This window comes from Ursus arctos, unplaced genomic scaffold, assembly GCF_023065955.2.
Source record: "Ursus arctos isolate Adak ecotype North America unplaced genomic scaffold, UrsArc2.0 scaffold_7, whole genome shotgun sequence".
Classification (NCBI taxonomy): domain Eukaryota; kingdom Metazoa; phylum Chordata; class Mammalia; order Carnivora; family Ursidae; genus Ursus; species Ursus arctos.
In genome coordinates, this window is record NW_026623089.1 from 39,297,042 (window position 1) to 39,318,602 (window position 21,561).

At 50.4% G+C, this 21,561-nt stretch overlaps 1 protein-coding gene across 5 annotated transcripts in view; it reads right to left on the minus strand.

Moving 5' to 3' along the window:
• WDFY4 (WDFY family member 4) overlaps nucleotides 1–21,561 on the minus strand; it is a 280,511-nt gene that overhangs the window by 13,103 nt on the left and 245,847 nt on the right. For 4 of the 5 annotated variants that reach the window (XM_057308810.1, XM_057308808.1, XM_026481534.4 and 1 more), the window contains 6 exons: nucleotides 13,203–13,356; nucleotides 10,945–11,036; nucleotides 6,106–6,318; nucleotides 3,435–3,582; nucleotides 2,204–2,388; nucleotides 1,064–1,222 (listed from right to left, as the gene is read on the minus strand). In XM_057308810.1, coding sequence (XP_057164793.1) covers nucleotides 1,064–1,222; nucleotides 2,204–2,388; nucleotides 3,435–3,582; nucleotides 6,106–6,318; nucleotides 10,945–11,036; nucleotides 13,203–13,356 — 951 coding nt within the window. The remainder of the gene's footprint in view (nucleotides 1–1,063; nucleotides 1,223–2,203; nucleotides 2,389–3,434; nucleotides 3,583–6,105; nucleotides 6,319–10,944; nucleotides 11,037–13,202; nucleotides 13,357–21,561) is intronic. The other variant, XM_057308809.1, reaches the window with a different exon arrangement.

Below are 21,561 nucleotides of genomic sequence, written 5' to 3' on the forward strand. Positions count from 1 at the left end.
TAAGAACCCAGCCCCCTGACCGCAGTTCGTGGAAGGGAGCAGGGAAACCCAGAATGACGTGAACACGTGAAAAGGCAAGGCGCCCCTGCTCCCCAGGATTCATCAGCCCCCTCAGCACTGATCGATTCTTTCCTTCACCTCACTCGAGGTTCACTGAGAGCCCACCGCGTACTGCCCACGCGCTGGGGGTAGCTTGAAGAGCATCCAGGGAAACCCAGGATCGGTTCCCGTGAAACATGTTCAGTTTAGGAGATCTGGCCCATCGTGAGTTTTGCAGGATTCATTTGCGTTTTCGTTATCTTGGGTCTATATGGCCAACTACAAAACAGATGTAAAAATAAGTGGCACTTTAGAGCTGAGGCTACCTAGTGGTACTCTCAGGCAAGTTCAAGGGTGCACAGGCAGGAAGCAGGGGTTTCGAGTTAGATCGACCTAGATTAAAAGGCAAACTCGCTTTTCCTGAGCTTCGGTCTCCTCCTGCGAACATGGGAGTGGCAGTGCCTGCTTTACAAGAGTGAAATGAATGTACAGAGTCTTAAGTAAGCTGTAAGGACACTCTGCTTGGTATCAGGGCAGCGGCGGTTCCTGCGGCAGGACCAGAATGAGTCCGCTGTCCCCTGCTTTCGCTCGACTCCTGCACAACCACTTCTGCTCTGAAACAGCCTCTCCATTTCTGCCTCTAGAGCGAGTCTCTTCCTCGCAACTGGTTTTTTCTCCAGTAAAGATGATAATCGTACCTATTTGACAGGGCTGTTGAGAAGGTAAGATGAGGCTGTCGGCATAAAAGTGTCCCCAGCACATGGTCGAAAACGTTCTTTAGCGCAAGGAAACTGGTTTCACTGGCTCTGCGGTGCAAGTGGCGTCTCCCACCGAGGCCCCCGCCCTGTGGGCTTGTCAAATCCACCGTGGCCCTGAAACCGTGGCACTCTAATGGCAGCCGTGTGCTGCCCCCAGTGCCTCACGTGTTCTCTGCTGCTGAGGGAGGCAGGGCGTTTGGCGCTTGGGAGACCGCGCTCGGGCCCCGCACCCGCCCCAGGCGCCGTCCCCACCTGAGGCTCCATACCTGCTTGAGGTGCAGGCTTCTTGGGCGGCCTTTGGCTATGCTGAGCTCCCACACACACACCACAGCGCTGTCCCCGGAGGTGATGATCATTGTGGGGGCTGGGCACACGGTACACAGACAGCGGCCCCAGGCAGCCAGGTTCTCGAACGTCATTAGAATCTAGAGGAGACAAGTGGGATGAGCACGGGTGCCCCGGCCAGCACAGGGCTGGGAGTCGGGACAGGGTGACAGAGGGACAGAGGCAGGTCTGGAGACTGCTGGCCTGCCTGTGTGCCATGGGAACTGGGGGACATGTCACTTGTTCGGGAGGCTGGCTCTGGTGACAAAATCCAGGCAGTGCAAGTCTGTCGCCAGGGAGCTCATACTCTAGGGAGAGGGGAGAGACAAGCGAGCAGGCAGTCATGGGGACTTTGTGAAAATCCCTCGGAAGCACAGTGAGCCCCAGGAGGCCAACGACAGCCTGAGGAAGTCAGAAACAGCTTTCAGGAGGGGCTGACATCTGGGACTGGTTTCCGGTTTCCTCATGAAGTGGTAGGGCAGGCTGGGTGTGCGGAGAGAGAACTTGGTGGGCGGGGAGTTCATGCCATGTGATCAGTGGTGGGAATTAGGGTGGGAGGGGAGTGGGGCTAAGCAAGGAGCCTGGGAGGCTGCCAGGGCCACAGCAAGAAGGGAGGTCACTGGAGGGCCGGAGTCAAGGGTGGAGGAAGGGTCAGCAGATGGTTGGCTTCTGGCACCGGCTGAATGCTCGGGGGCTGTCCTCTGACTCTCAGCCATGACCGGGGCCAGAGGAACCTGACTTCCCACCCAGGCTAAGTGAGAGTCTGAGTGGCCTCCATGCAGCCGAGTGACCAGCTGGTGGCAGAGACTGCTCTGAGGTGACAGCGTGCACTGAGAACTTGTAAGCTCCGCTCCTTGGAACACGAGTTGGAGGCTTGGCCCACGAGGGCCCTGAGCCCAGCTGTACAAACACTCTCCCTCCCAGGCAGGGGGCACAGCCACGTGGGGGCAGTAGGGTGTGGGCAGCTGTACCTGCTTTGGGCTGGCCCATCTTCGAACCACCTCTGCCCCCACAGATGGTGGCCAAGGCCCTGCGCCTGCCCTGCACCCCAAAGCCCGGCCCTGCGCCCCATGCCCACCCACCTTGTCGGAGCCATAGTTCCCCAGGCAGCAGCTGAAGTCGTCAAAGCCCCAGCTGAAGGTCCTATTCCAGAGAGGAGGCAGCAGCACCTTGTTCTTCTCCACGGCCAGGATGGTCTTCTCGGTAGGAACGATGTGGCCAATGGCTCCTTTGGGGGATTCCGAGCCTAGAGAGAAAAGGTACATATCTGCCCCCCAGTTAGTACGGTGGAGCTTATACACCAAAGGACCACACCCCCTATCACTGGGCCCAGAGAAGAGCCATGGCAGGTGACCCAGACTTGGCAAAGCACAACCTGGGCAGGACCCGCTTGCTCGCCAAGGCCGTCACTCAAGGGCCTCACTCCAGGGACTGTGTTAGACCCTGGTCCCGAGCTGGGTCCTCTGGCCCTAGGTTCCTCCCCTGCTTTCACACATACATGAAGCTCGCATGTGGCCATGCAGGTCTTCAGTGTCTCTAAGGGCTGACGTCATGGGAGGAGTGGCTGAGGCTGTCCAGGCAGATGGCACAAAGCCACAGGAGCCTTGGGGGGCTCTGCCCTTCCTGCCCCTCCCAGGCACCTTATCTAGCAGGGCTGGGTATGCCAAAGACACTGTTCTTGGATTTGAAAGGAAAAAAGGACACATCGCAAAACCCCAGTAAAGCGGACCTTATCCTCCTTATACAACTCCAGATGTTGCCCACGTAGTGGGATTTCCCCAAAGCTGCGCAGCCTGCAGGTGGCACAGACGCCAGACTTCCCACACGCCGTATCTCTAGGAAGCAGCAAGGCTGGAACTCCCACTGGGCCGTGCGCCCCGGGGCAGGGCAGGCCCACCTGGGGGCTCGGGAGCAACAGTGATGGTGGGAACCAAGGAGCGGAGGCTGCAACCCTCCCTCGGGAAATCTGGGACTTCCTCACTTGGCTTTCGAGGTGAGAAGGGGTGTCTGTGTGTGCAGGAAAGAGAGAGAAAGAGAGAGATGTGTGTGTGTGTGCACATATATATGAAAGAAAGACAGGAACGTGTGTCTTGGACAGACGGACAGGTGAGTCTGTCAGGATCTAACAGAGGTGGTTCTGGACACTTCCAGAGCAGAGGCCTCCCAGATTCCTTCTGTGACTTGAGACACAGCCACCTAAAGGCAAACCCCAAGACCCTGAAGGGTCTGTACTCCTGAACGTCCAAAGGAATGACAGTCGCTGAAGGGGCAACTCTGGGACAGGGCGCCAAACAAAGCAGACCAGGTAGTCACCTTTGACTGTGACCTGGGAGGGCCTCAGCGCCTGCAGGTTGTAGAAGAAGGGCTGTGGGTGGCTGGGCAGGCTTCCAGGCAGGATGGCATCCTTTCCAGGTGAAGGCTTGCCCGCAGCGCTCCTGGTTGGGTGGGGTTTCGTAAAAAGCTGGAGAGACAGGGGACAGACGCAGACCATACAAGTCATTAGGGACAGATGGCCAGAGGCGGCGGCGGCGTCCCCATGCAAGTCACCGTGGCACCTCTGCTCTGAGTGCTGCCGGAGCCGGGTTTGCTCCTCACTGAGATGAGCATACACAGAACTATCTGGTTCAACCCTGGGACGCTGCAGATGAGGGGCTTGGGGCTCAGAGAGGGGCAGCTACTTTCCCCAGCTCACAGCGCAGAACCAGCAGAAATAGCTCTCCTCGCTGCCTCGTCTCCACGCTGCGTGGGAACAGGATGACCTCGCCGAGGAGCCCTGGTCCCTGGCAGAGCTGCCTCTCATATCATGGGGTCAGAATGACCCTCTTTCCTCTCTGGGTCACATGCCTCTCTTCGTTCGCTGGAGCTGCTTCCCATAGTTTTCCCTTTCCCTTCCGGACGCTCTGCAGGCACGTCCATCTGGGCATCCACACAGAATTCTTTAATAGCATCCGTCCAAACATGCTGAGGAGCACAGGCAAACCCCATTAGTGGCCTTTTTTATTTTCGTTTTTCTTAGATCTCTGCTGTCAAACTGTCCCTAATGCCAGACGTTCTGCACAACCGGGCAACACATGAAGTACAAGGCCACGCTGCTGGCAGAATCTCGGTACAAGGCCACGCTGCTGGCAGAATCTCGGTACAAGGCCACGCTGCTGGCAGAATTGCGCGGCTGCCACAGAGGGCAGCTGAGGCCAGCTCCAGCTCTCCACCCTCCCCTCCCCAACGAGGCTGTGTTTTCCAGCCATTGGGCCCATGCTCCTCGATGGAAACATCCACTGGGTGCCACAATGCAGGGGTGAGAGCCGGCCCCAGCCGGGCACGGGGGCAGAGGCGAGGCTCCGCAGGCAGCCGGAGGGTGGGGGGAAGGGGGTTCTCACAGCAGCCTAGGCTCCGAGACAGCCCTCAGTCAGATACTGGTCTACCTACTAAAGCCGGGTGGGTGAGCAAGACAAACAGAAATCGGAGCGGTGACTTTTAATGAGCATTCAATAAAGAACGTCCCTCCTTGCACAGAATGACTAAAGCACCATAGGCTAGAGAGGCCTGTCACAGCCTCAGCACGCACAGCCCCTCGATGGCGAGTGCACGGGCCTGGAGTACTTGAATCCTGCCTCTAGTTGGGACCACTGGAAGAACTCTGATTCTGATGCTTACTTAGAAATATTTTCGTAAATGCTCAAATGCTACATCGTTATATAAACTCAGAATCTAAAATTGTGCGCACTCTGTGAGCACACTGATGTGAAAGTATTTTTTGCTTGTGGACAAGGACTATGAGTATATCAACCAGGACACAATTGGATGGGGGTGGCTACTATTCTGATTTAATTGCTTTATCGGGATTATTTCATCTCTTAAAGAAATGAAACCATTAGGCAACCCAAGCTTCTTTCCTGAAATTCTCTCCTTCCTACAAAGCGTTCCCTGGCCAAACCCACATTTTGGATACACTGGGCATTCTCCAACTCACCCTTAGACACTTCTCACACTGCCCTCCCCTGGGAGCTGAGCAAACCTGGAGCATGTCATGCAAGACCAGGTTGAAAAGATGGTGCTAGTTTTGCACTCTAAGATGAGCTCATCTAAGCCTCGTGGTTACGTGCGGGGAAGGCTGCTGCCCAAGATGGCCCTGGAATTGGCTAGGCTTATGCATTCATTTCCCAGCATGGCTCCTGACTGCCCAGGCTGAGACCTCAGCCCATGGGGCCATGCTAGTAGCCCAGGTGGCTGTCCCTAAGAATAAAACCTCTCCACGATGAACTGAAGTGTGAGGGTCAACAAGGCTGGGATGAGTGAAATAAGCACTCCTCATGCACACCAGTCCCCAGGATGTCACCGTGAACACATAGCTTCACATCACTACATGACTATCCTGTTCCTGGATGGAGCCAGTGGAGCAAAAGGCCCACATGAGATTCCAGCAGCTTCACCAGGGCCCCGGGGCAGAACGTAGATACTCTCCCACTGCTGGTGATACGGTGTAGGCTTTGGGGCCAGATGGGACTAGAGCTCTACCTCTGGCATCTGTTAAAGTGCAATTGTAGGCAAGTTACGTATTTAGCCTCTCTGAGCCTCAGCTTCCTGACCTGTAAAAGAATAATCCTTACACCCAGAGCTTATGAGAGGATTCAATGAGGGAATCTAACTAGTAACTAACATTCGTGGAGTGCCCATCATATTTCAGGCACTTTTGAGCACTTAATGTCTCCATTCGTTGGCTCGTCACAGCAACTCTGCGGCATAGACGCACATATATCACAGGGGAACGCAGTCCTCATCATTATCACTACTGACGTCATCATCATTATCAACATCAGACGGTAGCAGAGGGGTAAGCCCTGATGTTGGGGGGTGTAGGAAGACCATTTCCCCTCCCCAGGCCTCTCTTGTTCCCATCCAGGAGAAAACACCCTCACTTTCACTCCCAAGCTCACAGTGCACACACTCTTTGGAGAAAGCAAGACCAAGAACATGGATGCCGCACCTGTTTGGGCACCTGTCCAAAGTTGCTGACGAACCCCAGGATGGTGCTCCTGATCAAGGGGTCCCCGATGCTGCTGAGGTCCATTTTGTCACCGTAGAAGTAGGGGTGGAAGGTGTTAGCGGCTTCCACCGCAGCTGACCCCTGCTGCTTGTACCCAAAAATGAGGTCTATCCAGTGGTGGAGGTTGGCACTGACGAAGTCGCTTTCCAGAGCCTAGAACCAAAATCCAAAGAGCATGAAAAATGAAGGCCTCCCTTGGACTTGTGAGCCCTCTGCACAGATCACGGCAGGGGTGGGGGACACATGCCTCAGGATGCTGGCTCTGCACAGGAAAGATGGGACATCTCACCGAGCTTCATGAGCACTAAGTGGGAAGATACGTGGGCCACCCAATGACCATCCAATTCCTGCCTCCAGCTAGTGGGAAGACAGATCTGACTGCTCTCATAACTCTAGCTCATTCACTCCATATTATAACCACGAGGTTCAGAATATCTATGTCTTGCCGTGGTATCTAAAGAGAAGGCTGAAAATAAAGTCTCAGGGTCCTGTTGAGATCAATATAAGAAAAAGGGAGAGCTGATTCTGACCAGAGATGTCAAGAGGTTGAGACTAAGTGTAGCAGTTAGGAGAACAGGCTCTGGGGCAGGCTGGACCCCAGCACTGCCGTGGACGTTCCTTAATAGCTCTGCTCCTCAGTTCCTTCACCTTCTTCATCTATGAAATGTACCTTCTTTGTGGACTTATGTGAGGGTTGGTTTGTGTCCGTGCCTGGCGCACCGTGAGCTCCAGGTAACGTCTGCTACAATGATTACACTGCATATCTACTAGGTGCCAGGCACCAGCTTGGGGTTCATGTGTATTGTCTCTTCCCATCCTTACCACTTCTGTTTCCTTATTATCATTCACTTTTATTTCTTCACGTGGACTTGAGTTACTGTCTTTTATTTTAGCATGAAGAACTCCCTTTAGTGTTTCTTATAGGGTGGGTCTGCTAATGATAAGTTCTTTTAGCTTTATATGTCTGGGAATGTCTTAATTTCTTCATTGTTGAAGAATAGTTTTGCTGGCTATAAAATTCTTGGCTGATAGTCTTTCAGCACTTTGGATATTTCATACCTCTGCCTTCTTACCTCTATGGTTTCTTTTTTTTTTTTTTAAGATTATATTGATTTATTTGAGAGAGAGACAGAGCATGAGCAAGAGAGCACAAGAGTGGGTGGAGGGGCAGAGGGAGAGGGAGAAGCAGACTCCCCACTGAACAGGGAGCCTGATGCAGGGCTCGATCCCAGGACCCTGGGATCGTGACCTGAGCCAAAGGCAGATGCCCGACCAACTGAGCCACCCCAGCACCCCACCTTTATGGCTTCTAATGATATATTAACTGTTAATCTTATTTAAGATAACTTTTAAGTGATGAGTTGCTTTTGTTGCTTTCAAGACTCTTCCTTTGACTTTCCTTTTTGACAACTTATGATGTGTCTAAGTATAGATCTCTTTAGAATTTGCTGAGTGTCCTGGATGTATAAATTAATGTTTGGCATCAAAATTGGGATATTTTTGAACATTATTTTTTCAGATATTCTTTCTATCCCTTTCTCTCCTCTCTTTCTGGTACTTGCCATTTGTGTATGTTGGTATGGTTGGTGGTGTTCCACAGGTGCTTAGGTTCTTTTCATCTTTCTTCACTCATTTCTTCCTGTTTCCCAGACTGGATAACCTCAATTGACCTATCTTCCAAGTTTGTTAATTCTTTCTTCTGCCTGCTATTGATCCCTTCTGGTGAATTTTCCATCTCAGTTACTGTACTTATCGGCTCCACAATTTCTATATCCTTATTTCTATTTTCTCATTGTCATACTCTCCTTTAGGTCTTTAAACATTGTTTAATTAATAATTTGAATATATTTACAAAAGCCGATTTAGAGTCTTTGTCTAGTAAGTCCAAAGTTTAGGCTTCCTCAGAGATATTTCTATTGACTGCTTTTTTGCTCTGTATGAACCACACTTTCTTTTTCTTTACATGTCTCATAATTTTTGTGGAAAACTGGACATTTTATATAATATGGGTGTCAACTCCGGAAAACAGATTTTCCCCTCTCCCGAGGGTTTGTTGTTGTTGTCTTGTTTGTTATTGTTCTTTGTTTGTTTAGTGACTTTTCTGAACTAGTTCTATAAAGTCTGTCGTTTTTGTTGTATGTGGCCACTAAAACCTCTGCTCTATTAGCTCAATGGTCATCTTACGATTGGATGAAGATTTCTTTAAATGCCTAGAACCAGCTAGTATGCCAGTCTTTGGCCAGGGAGGGGCTTTGTGTCCATGTTAGGGCATAGCTTTAGTGTTCAGCCAGGCAGAAGCCTCCTGGTAAAAACTCTGCCTTTGCCTCATATCCTGCTTGCACAGAGCCTCAATTTCAGCCAGAAGGGAAGCGTAGGTAGGACCTTAGGAGCATGGACACAGCCTTGGGCATGAAAGCAGCCCTACAGATGTGTGTGTCCTTCTAGATTTCAGGGATATTTTGAAGTTGTTTCAAGGCCTCCTAATAAATATCTCATTCCCTGGTTTTTCCATTTAAGTTTTTGGTTAGTCTCCTGTTTGCCCAATTATATCCACTGCCTCTGGCAGCCACAGTGGTGAACAATTGTCTCTGGTTTATTTTTTCACAAATGTCTCCAAAGAAAAGGCTTTTGTACTATGCAGGCTTTGAGATCAAATAAAGACAGCCTCGCTGGTGGGGACTTTCAGGGAACCACTAACAGGTCAAATAATGACAGTTTGCTGGGTATGGGGCTTTGAAGGAGATCCAACCCCAATCTTCCCCCTCCAATGACTGCTAGGCTGTTGGTTTCCACTGTTATTGTGGGCTGTTGGTTTTCAAAGCTGCTATGGAGCTGAAGAGGAGAAATAAGAATAGTGTAAGTTAAAACACTACAAAGCTTGCTGTCCTTACAAAGATTCAGCCATTTTTCTCAAAGGAATACTCCCCTGGTTTTTCCAAGCCTCTGGTTAATTTCCAGAGTTCTGAAAAGTTTTTATGACAATCTCTGCCATTATTCTTATTGCTTTTTTGGAGTAGAGGATTTTCAGAGATTCCTACTCTGATATTTTCACTGACATTGATCATTAACATCCCAATCCACTCCAACCTAATCTTTAATCCACCAAAAGAGGTCTCCCCACTGTTGTCACCACCCAGTTCCCCTGGGTCACACCTCTAACCTTTATCTGATGGCACTGAATTTCTCTCCTTTGTAGCATGTTGTGCAGTTATAATTTCCTTGTTATTTGTGTGGTTATTTAATCAAGCTCCCTCCCCATTAGACTACTGGCATCTGTAGTCAGGCCTATAGAGTGAATTTGCTCACTCAGCCCAGGCCAAGAACTTTTCTGAGAACACCTTGGCAGAGGGCTGCTGCCACCTGAAGGTTAAGTTCATCTCTGGTCCAACTACTCAAGACCAGTGGGTTGTGGGAGAGATGCTTACCATTACGACATTTCCAGAGGCAAGGATAGACCAGGGAAGAATTTTCTCCTTGCCAAGGGAGAAGGACAGAAGAAAGAGTACAGCTTTGTTTTTACTAGTCAGGCCCACCCCAGATTTTTTCTTTTTAGGTATAATTTACATTAAAGAAAGTTCACCCTTTTTAAAGGTATAGTTCCATGTATTCTGACAAATGCACGCAATCATGTAACCACCACCATAACCGAGATATAGGACATTTACATCAACTCAAAATGTTCTCTTGTACTCCTTTCCCAACATCCCCTACTCCAGACCTTAGTAACTACTGATCTGCCTTCTGTCCCCACAGTTTTACCTTTTCCAGAATGTCACATAAATAGAATCCCATAGTATGTAGCTTTGGGTTTTGGCTTCTTTTGCTTAGGATAATGCTTTTGAGATTAATTCATGTTGCCCCATGTATCAGCAATCTGTTTCTTTTTATTGCTGAGTAGTATTCCATTGTGTGGATGTATCATTTGTTTATTCATTACCAGTTGCTGGACATTTGGGTTATTTTCAGTTTTTGATTAATATGAGTAAAATTAATTCCCATATTTATGTGAATGCTTTTCCGTGGACCTGTCTTTATTTCTCTTGGGTCAATATACACAAGTAGAACTGCTGGGTGATAAGGCAAATGCATCTTCAACTTTATAAGAAACTTCTAAGTTTTTTTCCAAAGTGGCTGTACCATTTTATTTTCCTACCAACATTGTGTAATGACTTCTGATTGCTCCCTATCTTGCTTACTCTTGGTTTTGTCAATATTTAAAATTTAAGCCACTCTTGTAAGTATGTAATGTCATCTCCTGTGGTTTTAATATATGTTTCCTGATGACTGATGATGTTGCACGTGTTTTTGTGGTTTATCCTAATGCATATATTTGATTCAGGATATGTGTCCCGACCTCTCTGGTTAATAAACCAAGTCTTCCCCAGGCCTAGCCAATCCTTTGGCCAGTAGGAGCCTCCTGGGGCCCTCAGCCCCTCTCTGAGCTATACTGAACAGTATGGCCCAGGGCATGGCCCTGCCTATGGGGCCAGTTAAAGACACTGCCTTGACCCAGGGCATCCAAAAAGAACCTGAATTTTCTTCCCCCAGTGATTCCCACAACAAACTGGCACAAGGGTAAAGTCTAATGGAACTCTTAAAAGAGCCCAGAACACAAGCTTTTTCCTGTTAACCCGGAGCATGGAACCTAGCACTTTCTCTGGGCTTTCTAGACATAAAATCTTCAGAGGCACTTGTCGCTAGCCCTCTGCTTGCCCAGAAAGCCTCCATGGAGATTGAGAAGATACTGCGGTCTTCAGGCCATGACCCTGGTCAACTCACCTGTCTGTGCAAGCTGATGAATTTCCGAGGGTCCCCATCAGCCCAGGGAGGGAGTTGCACGTCCCCCAGTGCTGTCCCATCCTGCATGCAGCCTGAGTCGGGTGAGAAAGAGCAGGGCTTTGGGTAAGTGGGAGTCCACACCAGGCTCAGAACCAGGGGGATACACACTGTGCTGTCTAGGACTTCTGATTCCAGGCAGATCAGGCAAGTGTCCTCCGCAGGCCTCACTACTTCCTGCTTCTTCTGTCGGGTGTGTCCCCCCCACTCCTCTGCTTGGAATACTCCTACTTGGTCTCTAAGCCTTGACCCTCCACGAAGCCCTCCTTGCTTCCCAGGTGGGTTCGTGCTTGATTCACAAGTCCTATCAAATGACAGCAGTGTGGTCATTGTCATCCCCCCTCTTATTCTATGCCTTTTCATCTGGGTGCTTTCTTTTTTTTTTTTTTTTAAGATTTTATTTATTTATTTGACAGAGATAGAGACAGCCAGCGAGAGAGGGAACACAAGCAGGGGGAGTGGGAGAGGAAGAAGCAGGCTCCTAGCAGAGAAGCCTGATGTGGGGCTCGATCCCAGAACACTGGGATCACGTCCTGAGCCGAAGGCAGACGCTTAACGACAGCGCCACCCAGACGCCCCTCATCTGGGAGCTTTCTATCCAGGGCTAGAGCAGTGAGGAGATAATCACACTAACAGTAAAGGCTATCGTATTTTGAGCACCTAACTCTATGCCAGGGCACAGGTGCTTGGCACACATCGTCTTATTGAATCTTCATTTAACTCTATAATTTATGCATTTTCTCTCCATTGTTAAAGTAAGGACAGCAAGGTTTTTAGAGGCAGCTTCCCCAGACATTAGAAAGAGTCTGGATCCAAGCCCAAGTCTCTCTCCTACCCATTAGCCGCACAACCTTGGACGTATTGCTTCATCTCTTTGGGATTCACTTTTTCTACCTGTTACCAACCTCCCCCCCTGCCCCCCGAGGGCTGGTAGAAGGATTAAAAGAGAAATATGCATAATGTGCTTAGAAAAACTCCAGGCATATGATGGTTGCCTAATAAACATCAGTTATGGTCTTGCTTAAACCCTCCAGAGCCTTCGTGATGCAACTAGAATAAAACCTTCCCCTCCTCTCTCTGGCCTACGGGTCTGTGCCTGATGGGGCTCTTCTTACCAGCCAGTCTCAGCTCACCTGTCACCAACTCAGGTAATCGTTCCCAGAGACCAGAATAACACAGGGCCCTCTGAGTCATTCTTGAACCATTTTCCTACCTTCTTTCCTCATAACAATTCTCAGCATCAGGCAGCTTTTCACTTACATAAACATGTTTATATTTTCTCTCCCTTTCCTCCATCCCCGTACAGAATGTAAACACCTTCAAGACAGTCAGTTCCAGGAGGCCCAACTAAATCCCCAAGGTCTAAAAAAGTTCCTGCATGCCCCTGTGTGCTTTTTGGAGGAAGAAGGAGGGCCCCCAGGAAGGGGAGCTCTGGGGCACAGGTGTGTGCTGGTGATAGTTCATGAGTGTCCTCCACAGGGTGAGTGATCCCATCCCCCTTCCTCTGGGGGGAGACTGGCCCACACCCTGCCTCGGGCTCTGACCACAACAGCCCCTTCCACAAGTCACCCTGACATTTGTCGTGGAGGCTCCCAAGGTCCACACACAGCCCCCAGGGGACCGGCTCACGGGGGCTTCCTGGAATTGTTGTTCCTCTTCTAAACCAGTGAGAAGGCATAGTTCATCCTGGGGTGGGGCCTGGAGCACAGGAAAGAGGAGGAGCCACCAGCATCCCCACACAGCCACCCTTAGACGCCATCCAGCAAGCAGTCTCTCCCAGGACACCCAGCTTCTCTGGGTCCAACTCGCCAAGTCCAGGTTAACCTATTTGTGGGCTGTGGAGGAACATGAGGCCCCAGAGGGGTGGGTGTTTGCCCCAGGTCCCGAAGCAGGGCAGTGCCAGACCCGGTTATTAGCAGCCTGAGGCCTGGGGACCCTCACAGGATGGGTCATGGGTGGGACCATGGCTCAGAGCCATCCTGGCAGCCCGGGGCCTAAGGTCCTTCCTTGGCTCCCACCTCGTCATTGAGTGCCGCCATCGAGGGGAGCCCTCACAACAGCCACGCTGGTTTGGCGAAGGGCCTGTTCATTCAGTTGCCCAGCAAAGTTACTGATAATGCTAGTCACTACCTGAGCTTCAGGGTGGAGGGGGCGGTGATCCCTGCCCAGCCCACCCCGGCCACACCACGGCCTCCACGCACCGAACTCCACGGCATTGCAGTTGATGAGGAACTCGGGCAGGTAGAAAAACTCCGGAGTCAGCTCCCTGACGTCACTCATGTTCTCCCTGGAGGCCGACTCCCACGCGTTCTTCACACTGTGGAACATTCTGTCTGCCACATCAAAGCTTCCGCCCTGTGAGGAAAAGGAGCCGATGTGATCACCTGTGTGTGGTAAGATGTCCAGCCACCGCCTGTGTGGGCTTCTTCTCGTCCATGGCCACTGAGGCATGGGTTCCACCATCCAGTCACTCCCACACACGTTCGTTCACCACTCCATGCATGCGTGACACGGTTTCTTCGTGCCTCTGTTCACTTGATCATTCTCTGGACCCTTGCACGGAGGCTTCCCCAGAGGATACATGATGCACTATTTATTCTCCATTTCAGAAATTCTGGCTCAGATCAGAGACAGGAAGCACACAGTTATTCATCTGACCATTCCCCACATTTGCTAAGGGCCAGCTCTGAATCAGGCACAGACAGGATACAACGAACCCGCTACAGGACAGAGAGCAGGTCAGCCATGCCGTGTGGGATCAGGGCAAGTTTCCTGAAGAACCGGACCCCTGGTGAGTTTGCAAGCCTGGTGACAGAGAAGACGGCAGTGTTCTGAGCAGAGGCAAGGCCAAGGCCAAGAACAGAAGCAGAAGAAAATAGGCTAGGTCAGGGCCCTGCTGACATCTGACAAGCGAGAACAGGTCTGAGGTTGAAGAGCTGGAGGTACACCAACCTCCCAGACAGGAAGCTGGTCCATGAAGGTGTATACACACTCTCCACGGGCGGCCCTGGTTCCAAGGCCCATTTCCACAGGTGGCCTGAGGCATCCCAAGCTGGGCAGCTAGGATTGGCCCAGGTAAGTCTTAAAGCAAACTCTTTCCTTGGATTCTCTGCTTCTCTCATCTGAATCATCAAATCTCTTTAGTTGCTGTTATCCTTATTTATTAGGGGGCCTCGAGGGCTGGGTGGAGGAAGAAAGGTCTGGTTGGAGGAATGAGGATGCTGGGGGCAGAGGGACTTCGGGAAAGAGGTGTTTGGGTCTACTTAAGTTTAGGGGCACCCCAAAAACACCTGCCTGGGCTTGGATATTTCACTTGTCCCCATCAAGGCTGGGCCTTTGTTCAGTGAGAACTTGTCGTCCTTCTGCCAACTTCTGCAGAGTTCCTGTAGCCTGAAACAAATGGGTAGTGTCCTCCTCTGCTCCTGTCAGCTCCCTTCACGTCTCAGGGGCTGAGGTTTCCCGTCAGCATTTGCCCAAGGAAACTTTGGGGCAGCTGCAGGAGTGGATGAAGGGTAAAGAAGGGCCACAGGCTCCTCTTGGCAAGTCTGCCCCATGTTAGGCACTTGATACGGAGCCGTGGGCTCTTAATCCTCACAGCAGCTATGTCAGGAAGGAGCTGTACTTCCATTTTGCACATGAGAAAACGGAACCTCCTCAAAGTATACTGGTTTTCCCAAAGCTATCAAAGCAATGAAGGCAGAACCGGGTCAAACCCATGGGTGCCCCACCGAAGGGCATGCATTCTTTGCCCTTGTGCCAGCTTATTGGGACAATCCCTGGGCCTGGGGCCAACGTGATCTCCTACGTGGGGGGCAAGGGGTGTCAGCTCTTTCTGAGAAGGGACAATCTGCCACATGCCTGAGGAGGCCATGCTGGACATCTTGGTGGACCGGTCAGCTTTCCGAGTCAGACTTGAGCATCCAGGGAGGCCCGTGGGTCGTTCTCTGCACATGGACAGGGACACCAAGAAAGCCAGTTGCCCCTGGAGTTGCAACAGAACACGCTACCTGGCTACCTGGGCGGCTTAAAGATGTGGCTTTTCTCCAAGGTCACTTTGCTCTTGGGTTGAAATTAGGGGACGATGCCCACCATCAGATTCAAATTGAAATGGAAACAAAATAGGGGGAGAGTGTTTTTAAATAAATCTGCACCTAACAAGTGGCTCATTGAAACATATTAAGAACTTTGCATATTTAATCTGCGGCCCGAGCCTCACATCTGCAAGAGATTGATGCCTTCTCGTCCTCCCGGATTCCTTTTGCAGCTTTTATGAGTGCTGATGGTAATCTCCTGAGAAACAATATGATTTGGTAATAAAAAGATTACCTGTATTAAATAAAAATAATATATACATAGGAAATATTGTTAGTGCTACAAATCTGGTTAAAGATATTACCACAAAGAAAAATGTTATTTTTTTCACAGCTGTCTAATGCATTTTAGCAAAAGTAATATCTTTAAAACTTAAGCCTGTATTATTTATAAAGGAAGCAATAACTGATTTTCCTATTTCCTATATTAATAAATGTATTTGCATACATTTGTTTCAAAATTAATGGGTTTTCTCACTCTGCAACACAAAAGAAAGGCCAAATTCCCTAGAAGAAAAAGCGGAGCTACTTTGTTGCTTGTACTGTAAGTCTGTGGGTGGACACAGACTCTGCGGGCCGCCAGCAGTGCGGCTCAGCCAGGACTCGATCTCAGGAAAGGAAGGCAGGAGAAAAGGAGGAGAAGACGAGGAAAGGGAGGGAGAGAAGGAGCGAAGCAGGGAGGCACAGTGAAGGTCTGCAGAGCGCCACCATAAGGAAAGTGCAAAACAAAATAAAATAAAACCATAATGAAATTAAGTCTAGAGGCTGGATGGAAACCAAACGATCACAGAGAATTACGGAGCCAGGATTTGCTCCTAAATCTATTCCATAGATATTCTCGAGTGTCAAGAACAATGAATCCTACGTGTAGCCAACATGCTGAAAAAAATAATAGTAAGATTATTATGATCAAGGAAGGAACAACCTCTCGTTGGCAGAAAACTTTTCCCATGTGACGTTAAAAAGCTAGAAGACAAGGCAGCCAAGGCTGGAGGTTTCCGAGGCAAGACGTACAGGCTTTGGATTTTATGTCCAACTGATATCACTCCTTCATGGAGAAGCCAGAAAGATATTCTGAATATTTAACGGCTCAGAAACAATATAACCCTAGGTATCCTCCCTCAGTTAAAATACTTTCAAGAGGTGCAAAATTCTGCGAAGAGATGAATCAAAATTAAAAGCAAAATAATGGGGAGATAAATGGCCCATAAGGACTTCCGTTGGACACTGACAGGAGTCAAATCCAAAGAAAGCCCGTGATTGTGGTACGTCTATTAAAACTAGAAACGATCTTGAAAGGAGTGTTCTGTATTAAAGGCACTACTCCCATGTGTAAGACCATAAGGTCCACACGCACCTGTATCCCTGGGTAAGCATTTCAAGAGCCACATTCTTTAAACCCCCCTCCAGTACGGGCAGGGAAACTATGTGGAAAAAACCCATTCAATTCTTGACCAACACCCACAGGGAGTACAGCAACTACATGTGCTCAAGGACACGTAAACACAGAGACTCATGCACTATGTGCTAGAAAGTCTAGTCTTCCTTTCCTGCGGGACCGACCCAAGTCAATCCACTGCCGCATCTGAGTAATGGGATTGGTTTACTGAGCAGGCTGACAACCCATTCTCCTGGCAGAAGGTCTTTCTGGTAATTTACAAGTATCCCATGTAACCAATTCGCTTATAGGGCCCTGTGTGCACATCAGTTGATCTAAGCTGCTGTCCTCTGTCTGTCAAACAGGCAGTGTGTTGCGAGAGGAGAAGGTGCCCCAGCTAGGCATCCAGGCGGACTTGCGTGGGAGTTTCCGCACTCCTGGCAGTGTGAACACCAGGGGGTTTCTTCAAGTCTTAGTGTCTCCCACACTCTCCTCTGCAACCTGGGTGATTGCTGTGGGTGTGAAGACATGTGTGTGCACATGAGTGTGAGTGTGCATGTGTGAGGTTCCTCCGGCAGTACCAGGCGTACAGGAAGAGGTGCCCCAAGAGCCCCGCCCCGACACCCCTTTCCTTCTTAGACTGGGAACTGAGGAGCCACCCGGGGCTTGGGCTCCGACCTCGGTGTGCACGGGGAAGGTAACAGCAGCTCCAGAGAAGAAAAAGAAAAAGATTTTAAAAGTTACTGGAAGCAGAAGGTGGGGTCTGCGGGGAAGTGAGGAGGGGTGGGGTCCTGGGACAGGGGCCGGAAGAAAAGAGCAGGCAGGGCATCAGGGTCATTTTGAGACACCACCACCGCCAAAGAAACAAAGGGGCCAGCGGGTGCGGTTGGGAGAGAGCCGGGCTCGGCCCTCTGCAGGCTTCTTCAGGAAAATGTCAGGCTCTAACCTCGCACTCAGTAAGCGGAGCTGTCGGTCCGACAGAGAATTGGGGAAGCCTGTGTTCCAGCTGGGCTGCCTTGTCAGTCTTGCTCTCCATGGAGGGTGGGCTGACCCCGGAGAAGCCATTAGCTTTCTTTCCTGGAGGATGTGGCCCTTTACTCAACAGACAAAATCCACAAAGGTTTTTGAAAAACCTGCGGCCTATTCCTATGGGGAGGAGGGTAGACACACAGGGAGCATTTAGAAACCAGCCCAAGGGCTCCCCTGCTGTGCTCACCTCATCTCTACCACCTACCGAGACAGGGCTTATTCTATAGGAGGAGGAAGGGAGGCTGAGTTATTCAATACTACCAATTAGAAAGTTCTAGAGCCAGGACTTTGTCCCAGGTCTGCCTGTCTCTATTACATGAGCCTGTTCTAGTGCTCCTCGTTGAGTCAGTATAACGCTAACTGTGCCTTTGTTTTGGACACAACTCCACCCAGACCTGTGGTGTGGCACCCCCAGAGCTCCCAGGCAGACCTCCCGGGCGGTTCACAGTTCTCTCTACAGTTAGCATCTGTCTTACACGAAAACCAGCCATCTCGCCTCAGGTGGTTGAGAAAACCCTTCCCCACTGCTGGTAACAGCTGCCGTCACACGGGCTGCGACTTAATTAACACAGCACTTTATTTCAGCTTCTTATTAAATGTAACAGCAGCCACGGCAGCACTGCCACTGTGCCCTCGCTGGGGCGCTGCTGCCTCGCTCTGCCCTGCCCAGGCAAGTCTCCTCGCGGGCCTGACGGCCACTGGTGCTCCTGCCAGAGTGGGAGCAGGGGCCCAGGCTGCGGCCCCGGCAGCGGTGTGGCCTCCGGGGGGCTCTTGGGCACCAGCTCCAGGCAGGGAGACACGGAGAGTGGTGGTACCCCAGGAGCCAAGCCCCCAGCTCAGGCAGACAGTGGTCTCACACCTCCAAGTGTGGGGACAACAGCACACAACCGGCTTGCCTCTCATCCCATGACTTGTGCGTGTCCCTGCTCGGCTCGCATTGCGCCTATGCCGTATCTTCTGGACTGTGACAGTCTATCATTGTAATGCCAGGTTTGAGGCAGAAGATCAAACACAGCAACCACAGAGGAACACGGTGATTCCAAGAGCAGCAAAAGTCAGTAGGATGCAAACATGAAGGGAAGAGAGCACCCTTTCCACCCCGGGATCAGAACATGTGGCATGGCAATTCTAGGCCGCGGGTGAGAGCCCCTCCTTCCGTCCACATCCCGCTTGAGGTCGGGGGGGGGGGGTAGGCCACAGTGCCCAAGGAATGCCTGTCTGTCTCTCGACAGTGCACCGGACCACACAGGGTGCAACGCATAAATGCACGCCTTCACCCCGCCGAGCCGTCAAATGAGCAAGGCGCTCTGGCTTGTTCACAAGAATAGGCAAGAGGCAGAGCTTACTTCATGCAGAATGGGGAAGCATGCTGTTTGTCATGCTGACTCCTGCGTGCACACCCGGCTCTGGAAACACCGGACATTCTCAGTTCCCTGCTTTCCAGTTAAATAAAATAAGAAGCGCTCATGCCTGGATTCTGCATCTTCTCCACCTTTCTTACTCTTCCCTACCCCATGGTCCATGCTGGGGAATGGAAGTCTAGTCCACGGAGAATATGGTGAGGCTCCTTTCCTTGTCACCACACAGGGGTGAAGCAAAGGTCTCTTAAGAAGAAATGAGCGTGCCCCCTAGGAAGCGGGGTGGGACAGAAGAAAAAGCCTAACTTCAGGAAGATGCCAGAACATTCCTAAGGAGCTCTGTGAAGGCCCCAGGAGAGCCTCCCAAAGGAGAGCCAGGTGCATTTTCCCCCAGATGTAGCCTTTAACCCATTCCCTTGGGAGCTAAAATTCATCTTTTATTCTAAGGAAAAAGCAGAAGATGGTGGGTTTTCTTTATGGTGCACTAGAAGAGTCAGTAAAAAGCAGCACATATGGACAGCCCAGATGATTTCAACTCAGATGGGCCAACATGCCACAGATAGGTCTGAACCAGGAAAAACCGTGGATCACATCGGACTTCAACATGGGAGTCAAAGGGCTGGAGCTGATGTGACTACATGTGTGTCTCCCAAAAGCAGATAAAATTGGTTCTGACCATCTTGCACTGGTTTAGACCGTCTCAAACCAGTTTAGTGTGGTCATCCACGGATCAAACTAGCTAAAAAGAAAGCTCAAGCTTGTCATGACTAACTTCAGAGTGGCCTTAACCCAGTATCTTTGGGGGTCTGCAGCACACCTGTTTCATCTGGCTCATGCCATCCTGGAATGCTTCTCTGCAGTCCAGACTGTCTTGAATTAGCTGAGCCCAGAGCGGACCAGCTCGAACAAGTTCGGGCTTGCTCAGATGTGATCTGGCTGATTGCAGGGAGAAGAAGGGAAGTAACAATGATTGATCACTTACGCGGTGTCAAGCCCTGAGCTGGGGCTTTACCCGCATTTCCTCCTTTCATCTCAACAGCTCAGGGGGCGGCGCATAATTAACCCTCATTTCCAGAGGCAAAATCACTTGCAGAAGATTTTGTATCCGTGGAGCAGCGTATAAATCTCACAGCTGATGCTGTTTCGCGTTCACTCTGCCTCCTGTCCGTCCATGAGAGAGGACCCTTAGTCACAGGTAGAGATGGGGCTTAGAGCATTAGACTGGAGGGACAAAAGAAAGCTTTTAAAGCATCGAACCACCTGGAGGGAACGCTGCAGCGGAATGCATCACCCTCCTCATCGACAGAGATCATCGCTTCTTGTGGGTTAATGAGCAACATCTGGATGGGATTCCTGGCTCGGGCTGTAGCTCTGGGACCGTTTGTTCTCCAAACCAAACTTACTTAAAATGCTTGTTGCCTGAGAAAGGCTCAGGGGAAGCACACTTATTATTTTTGAGTGAATTTCCAGGGAGAGGAGGTTATACAATGTCTAGACAATCCATGCCTTTAAGGAGAGAGAACACTGTGCCAAGACACGGAAGACAGGAGGGATTCTGTTCCTAATTGGAGAAATCACCTTGACCTTGCCTACCCGTTCCCACCTAGGGCTCAGGAGTCGGATTTAGTGCTGACGTGGCCTTTGGTCTCTCAGGGGCAAGGTCATCTGACCACAGAGAGTGGCCTCTTGGTGAGGTCAGACCAAAACCCACAATTCCTGGAACACTCGCACTTTCTCTTTGATGAACTTCGCTATCAGAGTGAGTCTGTGCATATTCGTGGCCTGTTGCCCCCGGGGCTCATGCCTTCCTCTCCGTAGGACACTTGTGAGGCCTGGAGCAGATCAGGGACTACACTTGGGCTGTGTGCTGCATTCACTTTGGAGCTGACTGAGCCAGCTGGCTGCAGCTGGGCTACCCAGTGGCTCTCCCCAGTCCAAAGCTGTGCCCCTGGGACAACCTGGGAAGCAGGATCCCAGGGATAAGGTGAGAAAGAAAAGAGAGAAAAACGTCTCGGCTGCCTGCAGAGGACTCTATCCCCGCAACCCTACGAGCCTTGGACAACACCACCCACTCGGAGCCAGACTTGCTCACTTCACGCTGTGTAGGGCTGAGGTAGAACAGAAGGGGGCCCAGCTATATTTGAATTTCAGATAAACAACAAATAATTTTTTTAGTATAAAAAATTCACTGGTTATCTGAAATTCAAACGTACCTGGACATCCTGTTTTTATTTGTGAAATCTGGCAACGCTAAGCGGGCATGATGAATGGTCTCTTGGTTTATGGGTGGGTAAGCTGGTTAGTTTCTCTCTCTGGTTCAGCTATTCATTATTCAAATACTTTGTCCTTTTAAGCCTTTCAACTTGTACTTAGCATGGCTGTCTGCATTCTGAAGTCACAAATGGTACTCTTTTCACTTTTCCTTCTTTGTATTTATTTTTCTAATTTCCTACCACCTACTTACAAGGAAATCTTCACGCTTTCTGCTTTTCCTTTTCCACTAAAACCGACTTATATTAAGTATTTTTTTCTCCGTATCTTTCATTCCTTATCTTTAGAGTCTTTTTGCAACACTGTTGGGCAGGTCACCACAGGTTACTGGTGACGAACAGCCTGCCTCAGCTGGACCGCCCAGAATCCTGGAGCCAGCATCAAGTGAGAATCACCGGCTGGAAATTGGATTTCTAGCAGGGAGATCTCTGCT